The sequence below is a fragment of the Choloepus didactylus genome, chromosome 18, assembly GCF_015220235.1.
Source record: "Choloepus didactylus isolate mChoDid1 chromosome 18, mChoDid1.pri, whole genome shotgun sequence".
Taxonomy (NCBI): domain Eukaryota; kingdom Metazoa; phylum Chordata; class Mammalia; order Pilosa; family Megalonychidae; genus Choloepus; species Choloepus didactylus.
In genome coordinates, this window is record NC_051324.1 from 47,013,244 (window position 1) to 47,024,943 (window position 11,700).

The 11,700-nt window shown below is 37.8% G+C and overlaps 1 protein-coding gene across 1 annotated transcript; it reads right to left on the reverse strand.

The window, feature by feature from the left end:
• Positions 1–9,691: 9,691 nt before the first annotated feature.
• LOC119513899 (isoaspartyl peptidase/L-asparaginase-like) lies at positions 9,692–11,117 on the reverse strand. The gene is made up of 2 exons (XM_037809348.1): positions 11,021–11,117; positions 9,692–10,931 (listed from the first exon to the last, which is right to left on the reverse strand). Exon 2 carries the CDS (start codon positions 10,919–10,921, stop codon positions 10,337–10,339), a length of 585 nt encoding a protein of 194 aa, XP_037665276.1. The 5' UTR covers positions 10,922–10,931; positions 11,021–11,117; the 3' UTR covers positions 9,692–10,336.
• Between the last annotated feature and the right edge of the window lie 583 nt (positions 11,118–11,700).

The window sequence follows — 11,700 nt, forward strand, 5'->3', positions numbered from 1 at the left end:
AAAGGGACAAGGGCTTTCTCAGCAGAGCATCCCTTCAACCCAGGTGTGAGTAACCAGAGCTTGGATTCTTGTTGCATTTCAGGGATGATTTGGATGGAGCACTTTCCCAATAAAAACATTTTATTTGTCCCTGAGAACATTTTTTTGGAAGCCTCTCAACAAGTCCATAGGCTGTTTTTTCTCTGAATGTTTCCACGGCCCAGAATCATTTTTGGCACAACCGTGCGTGAAAATGTGACTCGGAACTGAGAAGTCTGCCTCCAGGTTTCCCAAGGGCTTTCTAGTGGCTGGGCTGATGTGGGCCATCCCTGCCACTTCAGTTCACTCAAGAGGCTGCTGAGGTTTGCCCTGAAGTTCATACCACATCTCAAGTCCATAGCTTCTGCTCTCTAAAAGCAGGAAACTAAAGCTGCAGGAGAATCCGAGGGAGAGAGACAAACAGGAATGAGGCATTTCCCCCTAGTTTTGAACCTCCAAAGGAAGAACTAAACCAAATTTTGATATACCATCAATTCCTAATTGGGTTTTCTGCCCTGGCACGTAGCTTGACTAATTTGTGACACACTGATAACATCACTGCTCCCTCTCTTTTTATTAGTGCAATTGTAGATTCACAGAAAAATCATGCAGAAAGTATAGAGTCCCATACACCCCCCTCTCAAACAGTTTTCCCTATTGTTAGTTTTGCATTAATGTGGTACTTTTGTTGCAACTGATGAGAAAGTATTATAATCATACCATTGACTATAGCCCATAGTTTACATAAGGGTTCACTCTGTGTTGTACAGTTCTAGGGTTGTTGTTTTTTCCGGTAACTTACATGCAACCTAAGATTTCCGTTTTTATCCATTCTTAAGTGTACAATTCAGTGGTGTTAATTACATTGGCAAACTTGTGCCTCCATCACCATCATCCATTGCCAGAACTTTTCAATCACCCCAAACAGAAACTGTGTACCAATTAAGAGTTAATTCACCATTCACCACCCTCAAGTAGCCCCTCGTAACTTGTATTCTTATTTCTGATTTTATGTATTTGAATATTCTTTGTATTTCATATAAATGATATACAATATTTGTCCTTTTGTGTCTGGCTTATTTCACTCAACATGATGTCTTCAAGTTTCATCTATTTGCAGCATGCATTAGAACTTCATTCCTTTTTTTGGCTGAATAATATTCCATTGTATGTTTATAACACATTTTGTTTCTCCATTCATTGGCTAATGGACACTTGGGTTGCTTCCATTTTGGGCTGTTGTGAATAGTGCCTCTATGAATATTGGTGTGAAAATATCTGTTCAAGTCCCTGCTTACAGTTCTTCTGGTTATATACCTAGAAGTGGGGTTGCCAGGTCATATGGCAATTCTATACTTTCCGAGGAATCACCAAACTGTTTTCCACAGTGGCTGTACCAATCTACATTCCCACCAACAATGTATGAGTGTTCCTATTTACCCTCATCCTCTCCAACACTTGTTACTATTATTATTTTTTAGTAATAGCCATTCAGATGGGTGTGAAATGGTGTCTAATTGTGGCTTTGATTTGCATTTCCCTGAAGGCTAATGATGATGAACTTCTTCTCATGTGTTTATTGGCCTTTGTATATCTTCTTTGGAGAAATGTCTATTGAAGTCTTTTCCCCATTTTTATTTGGGTTATTTGTCTTTTGTTGTTAAATTATAGGATTTCTTGATATATTCTGGATATTAATCTTTTATCAGATATATGGTTTCCATCATTTCATCCCCTTGACCTGACTTTTCCTTTTCCTCAGCCCTGCCATGGTTGATTCCTTTCCAACTGTATGGCACCAGAAGCCTGAGAACAATGTGACCACGACTGACTGTGAGATTCAAGGAAGAGGACAGCTTTTCTCAGCCTCTGGCTTTACTTTCTCTGCCATCATGTCCCAGGGAGGCAATCAAATAGGACTGGGATTCATCAGACTTCTTCAGTCAGCCCTCCCAGGATAGTTTGATGACTTGACTTCAAAGTCACAAGCCTGGTACACATGCCTAACTCCTTGTAGATGCTGGACAAATGTTGGTTGAATGAATAAATGAATGAGGATTGAATAAACTAATATAACCCAAGGATACCATCATCCAATTATAGTCACTACCAAATAAAACTGCATTGCAAAGGGAAACTATAAATTATTTTTATAGTAAAGTAAAAGTTTATTTGACATAGAGCTGATATTCATTGGTAACTGGGAGATAAGATTTCAATACCGCTCTTATACCATTTAATGGTATGTCTATCATACCATCCCCTCCTCTTCTCAGTCCTTTTAGTCCCTTCTTTATCCCAAACTTTTCAGTGGTCCCTTTCCTGAGGCTTCTGAATAAAGTCTAAACTCTGCCTTATGGCTCCCAAGAGCAAATATCTATCTATCTTTCCAGCTTTAACAACACACACTATATGATCTTTAATAGTTTACAGTGTTTTCAGTAATGTTACCTCATTTAAGCCTTCTAAAAATGCTGGGTGTTCTAGTTTGCTAATGCTGCCAGAATGCAAAACACCAGAGATGGACTGGCTTTTATAAAAGGGGGTTCATTTGGTTACACAGTTACAGTCTTAAGGCCATAAAGTGTCCAAGGTAACACATCAGCAATCGGGAACCTTCACTGGAGGATGGCCTATGGTGTCCAGAAAACCTCTGTTAGCTGGGAAGGTACGTGGCTGGTGTCTGCTCCAAAGTTCTGGTTTCAAAATGGCTTTCTCCCAGGACATTCCTCTCTAGGCTGCAGTTCCTCAAAAATGACACTTTTAGTTGCACTTGGGGTATTTGTCTTCTCTTAGCTTCTCTGGAGCAATAATCTGCTTTCAATGGCCAGCTTCAAAATGTTTCTCATCTGCAGTTCCTGTGCTTTCTTCAAAGTGTACCTCTTGGCTGTAGCAGCTTGCTCCTTCTGTCTGATCTTATATACTGCTCCAGTAATTTAATTCAGACCCATCCAATGGGTGGGCTGACACCTCCATGGAAATTATCCAATCAGAGTCATCACCCACAGTTGGGTGGGGCGCATCCCCATGGAGACACTCAAAGAATTACAATCTAATTAACACTGATAGGTCTGCCCACATAAGATTACATCAAAGATAATGGCATTTGGGGGAACATAATACATTCAAACTGGCACCCTAGGAGGTAACAATTTTTACCTCGATTTACAGATGAAGAACTTACTAACTAATAGGGGTAGCAACAAGACTTGAATCCAGTTCTCTTGACTTCAAATTCTCTGTGCTTCCCACTGCACACAATGCCTCCCCAGCCATAACCCCTCCCCATCCCTTAGGCTTCTACCTTTCACTTTCTGACATATACCAGAACTTTCCCATTTCCTCAACTATGTTTATTCAGAATTCTATCCATTCTTCAAAGTTCAGCTTGTACGCTGCCTCCTCTATGAGTCCGCAGGGTTGGATTCAGTGTACTCACACTTCTGTACTATCATTGCTTCTTAACATTCCTCATTTTAAAGCATGTAGCCCTCTACATTAAAATTTATGGATAAGCCTGTCAGACTATCACTAGATATAAGGTCCTTGAATGCAGAGATTATGTCTTGAAATTCCCCTGCATATGTTACACAGTGTGTCCTGCACCATGTCTGGCAGGTGGTAATTACTCAATAAACAGCTGTTAATGAAATCACAGTTTTATTATTAAGCAAAAAAGAGGTACAGAACAGGGTTATAGTAGTCTACTTTTTGTGTAAAAATGGGGAAAATAAGACTACATTACAACAAACACCCCAAAAATGAATATATTATGTCTGTAGCAAGCACTAACAATTGTGTCTAAAATTTGGTTAATAGGCAACTTGAAAGAAAATCTTGAATTATTATAATGCATTGCAAAACAATAATTTCTGTTGCAAAATTATTCAAATTTATTCTTGATTTCAAATGGCCTCACCAAAATGAAGTTGCTATTCTGTCTTTTTCCTATTTAAATAATTTCATGCAATTTATGAATTTGTTAAATTTTAAATATAATATCCTGACTAATATTATATAGAAATTCCAAAGTAAAGTTAGACAAACATTATCCTCTAAAAAAAGAAGAAAAGGAAAAAAAATTACATTATCACAGCAATTTCAATTGCACAAAGAAAATCTGGAAGAACATACAAGGAAATAGTTGCAATGGTTTCCTCTACAGATATGGGACAAGGGTGAGAATGGGATAGGTGGAGGCAAGTGTGGGAGGGATATTTTTCACTTTATATATTTTTTACAGCTTTATTTATTTTTTTTTTATAACACAAGTTTACTGTGAAAGAATTTGAAAATCAACTGAGCAAAAATGAAAGAGACCCCCATGTAGAGACATTTTTTTTACCATATATCTTATACATTTTTCATCCACATATCGACACATGAATACATATAAATATAAAACTACACAAAGTAAATATCGTTAAATGAGTAAGCGACTATGTCTAAATTTTTTTCTTACAAAATTAACAGAGATGGCATACAACTATGCCTACTGAATTGTAATCCTTTCCCCCCAGTAATCCACATAACACACGTCACAGGTACCTTTCTTTGTCTGTAAACACTCACATTAACATTTTAATGAATGAGTTATTTCATGGCATACTTGTATTCTTAATTCATTTAACCAAATCGTTGGACCCATGGGATGTTTCCGATTTTTCACTTTTACGAATCTGCTATATTAAACATACTTGTACACTCATCTTTGTGCCAGGCTCTGCTAAGCACTTTATATGAGATATATGTCATCCTCTTATCAATCTCATTTTACAGGTGAGAAGACTGAGGCACAGAGAAGTAAAAAAACAAAACAAACTTCCCAAGACCACAGTTATCAAGTGGCTGTTACAGCTTTATTTTTAAAACACAAGAATGAACTTCCTTTTTTTTTAAGGTAGCATTTCCAGTCTACCATGGTGGCAGTGTAAGATGCTCCAGGTTGCTGTTCCCCAATAGAATCTTTGAACAAATAGTGAAAACTGGCAGAGCCATCTCCCTCAAAACTCCAGAAAAAAGTTAAAGGCTTGCAGTAACTAAGCAAGTGCTGAATCAAGAAAACACTTTAAAAGTAGCAAGAGAAGCTCATGGTGCCCTTGCTGGCCCACAGTGGTATAGAGCCAGCCTGTGCTCCCATTGGGGGTGTCTGGCCCTGTTATGTTGGTAGCAGAGTAAATCCTATGCATATACCATGGTGCCAGTAAGTCTGTGCCAGTCTATCAGATGGCAGCCTGAAAGACTGAACCAGGAAACTCCTCTCTGGCTCACTCTTCCAGAACTTGCCCTGCTGGCAGAAGCAGCTTATGGACAACCACAGTAGTATAAGAAACAATGATGTCAAAACACACTGGGACAAAGGATTACAGGCATGAAGACATACAATTGAGCACCAGGAAAGGGAGAAGTCTATTTCACAGGGAGTGGAAGGGACATTTGTATTCCTGCAAATGGGGGAATTCCTAATGCCATGAGCACAAGCTCAGGAAAAGACTCAGGCTCAGAAATCATGTAGAGGACCCTACTGTACTGGTTTGTATATATTATATGCCCCAGGAAAATCCATGTTCTTTGATGCAATCTTGTGGGGGCAGACATATTAGTGTTGATTAAGTTGGAACATTTGGATTAGGTTGTTTACATGGAGATAAGCTTCACCCAACTGTGGGTGATAACTCTGATTGTATAATTTCCATGGAGGTGTGGCCCTTCCCATTCAGTGTGCACCTTGATTAGTTTACTAGAGCACTATATAAGCTCAGACAGAAGGAGCAAGCTTGCTACAGCCAATAGGGACACTTTGAAGAATGCACAGGAGCTGAGAGAGGAGCTTTAGCTTACAGGGACATTTTGGAGATGGCCTTTGAAAGCAGACTTTTGCTCTGGGGAAGTGCAGAGAAGACAAATGCCCCAAGAGCAACTAAGAGTGACATTTTTGAGTAGCTGAAGCCTAGGGAGGAATGTCCTGAGAGAAAGCCATTTTGAAACCAGAACTCTGGAGCAGACGCCAGCCACATGCCTTCACAGCTAACAGAAGGTACCCGATTGTTGCCTTATCTCAGACACTTTATGGCCTTAAGACTGTAACTGTGTAACCAAATAAACCCCCTTTATAAAAGCCAATCCATTTCTGGTATTTTGCAAAAAGGCAGCATTAGCAAACCAGAACACCTATACTTCACATTCATCTTGGTCTGATCTTCTTGATAGGAGGCTAACTCTGAAGGAGAGCACCAGCCAACACAGAGCCAACTTGCAAAGACTGTGAAAGGTGTTTTTTGTTTGTTTGTTTGTTTTACAATGGTTTGTTTATTTTTGTAAGCTGCTGGTACTCAAGGAAATTTCTTCATATCACTATCTGGATACAAGCTTAAGGAACAGATAGCTGAGGGACTGTTCCAGTTTGCTAATGCTGTCAGAATGCAAAACACCAGAAATGGATTGGCTTTTATAAAAGGGGGTTTATTTGGTTACAGAGTTACAGTCTTAAGGCCATAAAGTGTCCAAGGTAATGCATTGACAATCAGGTCCTTCATCGGAGGAGGGCCAATGGCATCTGGAAAACCTCTGTTAGCTGGGAAGGCACGTGGCTGGTGTCTGCTTGCTCCCAGGTTGTGTTTCAAAATGGTGTTCCCCAAAATGTCTGCATCAGCTTCCAGTGGCCATCTTCAAAATGTCTCTCTCAGCTATAGCAGTGAGCTCCTTGTGTCTGAGCTTATATAAGGCTCTAGTAAACTAATCAAGGCCCATGCTGAATGGGCGTGGCTACACCTCCATGGAAATTATCTAATCAGAGCTATCACCTACAGTTGGGTGGGTCACATCTCCATGGAAACAATAAACCAATAGGTTCCAACCTAATCCATACTAATATGTCTGCCCCCACAAAATTGCATTAAAGAATACGGCTTTTTTGGGGGACATAATATATACAAACCAGCATAGGGACCAAATACCAGAGTTAACACATTACAATATACAATACACAGCAAAAGATACAAGACAAACAAAGACACAGGAAATTATGTCCCATCCCAAGGAACCCAATAAACACTTAGAAACCATCAATGAAGAAGACTGGACTTTGGACATATTGGACAAAGATTTTTAAAAAATGACCTTTAATATGCTCAAGGAGATAAAGGAAAACACAGAAGAATAACTAAAGGATAACAGGAAAATGATGAATGAACAATATGATAATCGCAGTAAAGAGGTAGAAATTTTAAAAAGGAACCAAATAGAATACTGGAGTTGAAGACCACAATAACTGAAGTGAACACTCTCTTGAGAGTTTCAACAGCAGGTTGGACCTGGCAGAAGAAAGAAGCAGTGAACTTGAATACAAGATAATTGAAATTATTCAGACTGAAGAACAGAAAAAAAGAGTGAAAGAAGTGAACAAAGCTTAAGAGACCTGTGGGACACCGTCAAACATACCAATATATATGCATTATGGGAGTGCCAAAAGGAGATAAAAATAGAGAAAGGAACAGAAGGAATATTCAAAGATATAATGGGAGGAAACTTACTAAGTTTAATGAAAAACATGAATTTATACATTCAAGAAGCCCAATAAACCATAAACAGAATAATCTCAAAGAAAACCACACCCAGACACATGGTAGTGAAACTGTTGAATGCCAAAGACAAGAAGAGAGTTTTCAAAGGTGCAAGAGAAAAGCAACATCTTATATACAATATACTTATATACTGGAGTCCCAGTAAGATTAAATGCCAATTTCTCATCAGAAACAATGGAGGCAAGAATTCAGTGGGGTGAAATTAGTAAAGTGCTGAAAAAAAAAATGCTAGCCAAGAATTTTATATCTGGTGAGACTGTCTTATAAAAATGAGGGAGAGATGAAGACATTCCCAATAAACAAAAACTGAGGGAATTCATCACCACTAGACCTGCATTACAAGCAATGCTAAAGGGAATTCTTCAGACTGAAAGGAAAGGACACGAGACAGTGGATCAAAGCAGTATAAAGAAATAAAGATCAGTGTTAAAGATAACCAGATGGATAATTATAAATGTCAATACCATTGTATTGTATTTTTTGGTATGTAACTCCACTTTTTTTTTTTTTAAAGTATTACATATTTATTTCGTAAAATTAATTTTTTTGCTTTCATTTCAGTGAAAGCATGAATTACATACTTGTAATCAAAATTTTCATACAATATGCATTTCATTGGCAAAATGACAAATAATACAACCTTTTTCAAGTCATTATAGTTCTTAGATACTTTTTAATAATTTTAATTTGGAGAAGCTTCACTCTTTTGAGGCAGTAGCAACTGGAATGATCAGTAAATTTCTTAAAGCTATGTTTAGATTTGGAAAAGAAACTTGCTTTTTAAATTATCACATTCAAACACCATAATGGGGTTACATATGGAACTGTTATCACAGAAGATATTACAAAATATTTTTATTTGATCATATAAATCACCATCAACTCTTATAGTCATTTTCATCATCTCTAAGGAGTATCTAGGTTCATGCAGAATATCTGAAGTTCTTTCAAATTTCAATGCTGGTATATTATAAGGAAAAATGAAAACAGAGGTATCCTGTTCAATTTTGTTCAAGTCTCTCTTCAAATTATAATATACTTTGATTTACAATGAACAGAAAAATAGGTCTACAGAAATAAATTTGGGGATTATTTGCACATGAATCTTCTCTTTCAAGTCAGGCAAATATTTTTGTTCCCTTGCTTCAATTTCCTTACATTTTATTGGAATGTCATTTTTGTTGCATATGTCATATGGAGTTTTGTTTTTGTTTCTCCAAACTTTAAAAAATATTTTATAATCCTTTTAAAAGTGAAATAGCTGATGTACATCTTTTTAAAGCTCTTGTTAAGATTGTTACTAGAAATAAATAGTTCATGCTAAATAACTGTGGTTAGCATAAATTCAAAATTAATTTCATTTTCTATTAAAGTCCATGATTTGCTCTTTGAAGATCTTCTGTGGTTTTGCTTAACTCATCTTAAATAAAATTTAATTACTTTAACAGCAGTTAGTTGGAATTCCCATCATGTGTCTGAGAGTTGTTTACAAGGTCAAATAAAAATTCAGTCAAGGTGTTCCATCTTCAGACATTCCTAGAAAGCACTGTATTTAATCTCTCTGTTGTTTCAAAGCATCATCACCATAGGCACAGTTGAGGTTACATTTCCTTGAAAAAAATTCAAACTGCGAACCACATATGTTACAGAGAATATTTCTGGATCTTCAGCCAAATGTCTTCCTTTATATAGTTTTTATTTACCAGTCATCTTAGTTCCATTATCACAGGCTTGCCTTTGACAATCTTTTAAATTAATGCCTAAGATTGAAAGTTTTTTTTTTCAATTCTTCACTTAAGTCGAAACCTGTATTTTTGAAAGCAGGTGTGAAGCCAATGAAACACTCATTTGATTCAGACTTGTTTTTTTTCAAGTAGTGCAATGACACACATAATAAATGTTGCTTCTGACCATAGTACATTTTAGTTGAAGTATTTTGTTTTTTAAAATTTTATGTATAATTTCATCTCTCACTCTATTACCCATCAAATTAATAATCTTAGCTTGAATTCTTCATCCTATAAGTGACCACTGGTTTTATTATTTTTTGTCCTAATTATATGTATGGTATTCATTTTATCATAAAATTTTGAAATAATTTTTACTAAATCTAGAAATTTTCCATTGTTTTCTGTAAACATCATGCTGATGGTGCCATGAAAAGCATCATCAGTCTTGGCTTAAATACTGGGCACGTTACATTATCCTTTCAAGAACACTACACTTCAATGTTTTATATTGTTGTCTTTTTCTAGTATTATCAATTGTTTGTCATTTATTCAGTCTTTTTATTCCAGTTCTAGTGACTGCATGTGTGATTTTTCATGTGTCTGATTGATTGTGATCAGCAATTAAATCTTCCTTTAGTAAAGGATATAAAGTTGTAGGGATTTCATCTGACCTGTTCAAGTTGTGGATTTGGAGAGAATAATTTTCTCATTAATTTTCATTGTTTTGACAAGAAATTAAATCTTCATTTAACCAAGAATCTATAAGGACCTGTTTGTGAATTTTGTGTGGCTCAGCCTGGACAGAGACTGTTTACTTTTACCATTTCCAGGTTTTAAAAATGCAAGCAGATCACTTCTTTGAAGACTTCTGCTTCTTTATTCTTTTCTGAGCTCCATGTTAGTTTCTTTTTCTATCAAAATCTTGACTTATAGTCATTCTCAATAGTCTATGACTTTTTGCTGCTTAAACCTCCCCACACTTCAAAGCAGTGTCCATTTCTGATTTCAGCTGCGGCACAATCCACAAGTTTCTGGATTCAGGTGGCCTTTTGCTTCCAAGGCATAAGGCAAGAGATGTGGAGAAGCACTTCCCTGGGGGTTTTCACAGTCTGAATTTTTAACATCTTTTTCAAGCTTCTCTTTTTCCAGGTGCTTTTTACTTCTTTCTGTTACCAGTTGCTCTCCAGGAATCTCTGGAATCCCCATGGCAGCTGCAAATTTTGCTGCACCTTGGTCAGTAAGAAAGCAATGAGGTGTCTTTTCCATAACAAGACGCGCAAGTTTAATGGGATTTGCTATACAGCGGACTGCAGATACTGCTCCTGTGGACAGATCTTTTCCATCCATGATGCTAGCATCCATCTCGACTTCACCATTTACATTTAACACAGAGCCACAACCTGCGTTGAACTCGGGGTCATTTTCGAGGACGACCACGGCTCCTTCCACCGCATCGACTGCGCTCCCTCCCTCCTTGAGGATGTTGTAACCCACCGTGGCGGCTTGGACGATGCCCCGGCGCACTCGCTCTTTCCGGTCCTGGGAGATACTGCTGGCCCCGCCTCCGTGGACTACCACCACCGGATTCATGTCGGCGTTCCTAGAGGCCGTCCAAGAAAGCCGCCTGGGGAATGATCTTGGGGGCAAGGTCCGGTTTCTACTCCGGGAGGTTGACGGCCAGGCAATTTCCGAGGGCTCCGCGGCTGGTTGGAGCCGCCCGGCCGGCCTCCGCACCCTCCCGCCCCTCGGCCAGGCGGGCCCTGGAGACCGCGGGGCCGGCAACCGCTACACCCGCCATGTAACTCCACTTTTTATTTCTTATAGGTTCTAAAAGGCAAATGCATTAAAAGCAATGATAAATCTATGATTTGGATGAGATTATAAACCAATAAGGCTTAAAAGACATATATGGAACACATCACCCAACATCAGCAGAGAAGACATTCTTCTCCAGTGCACTTGGATCATTCTCCAGTAAACACCATATGTTAGATCACAAAACCAGTCTCAATAAATTTAAAAATATTGAATTCATACAATATATCTTCTCTTACCACAATGGAATGAAGCTAGAAATCAATAACAGAGGGAGAACTGGAAAATTCACAAATATTTGGAAATTAAACAACACACTCTTAAACAACCAATGGATCAAAAAAGAAATCACAAGGGAAATTAGGAAATATCTTGAGGCAAATGAAAATGAAGACACAACATACCAAAACTTAAGAGATGCAGAAAGGCAGTTCTGAGAGGGAAATTTATAGCTCTAAATTCTTACATTAAAACAGAAGAAAGATCTCAAATCAGAGACCAAAACTCACCATTGGAGGACCTAGAAAAAGAAAAACAACTAAACCCAAAGTAAG

What these genes read in the sequence shown, in the direction of transcription:
- LOC119513899 (XM_037809348.1), bottom strand. Translation starts at nt 10,921, where the DNA reads ATGAATCCGGTGGTGGTAGTCCACGGAGGCGGGGCCAGCAGTATCTCC.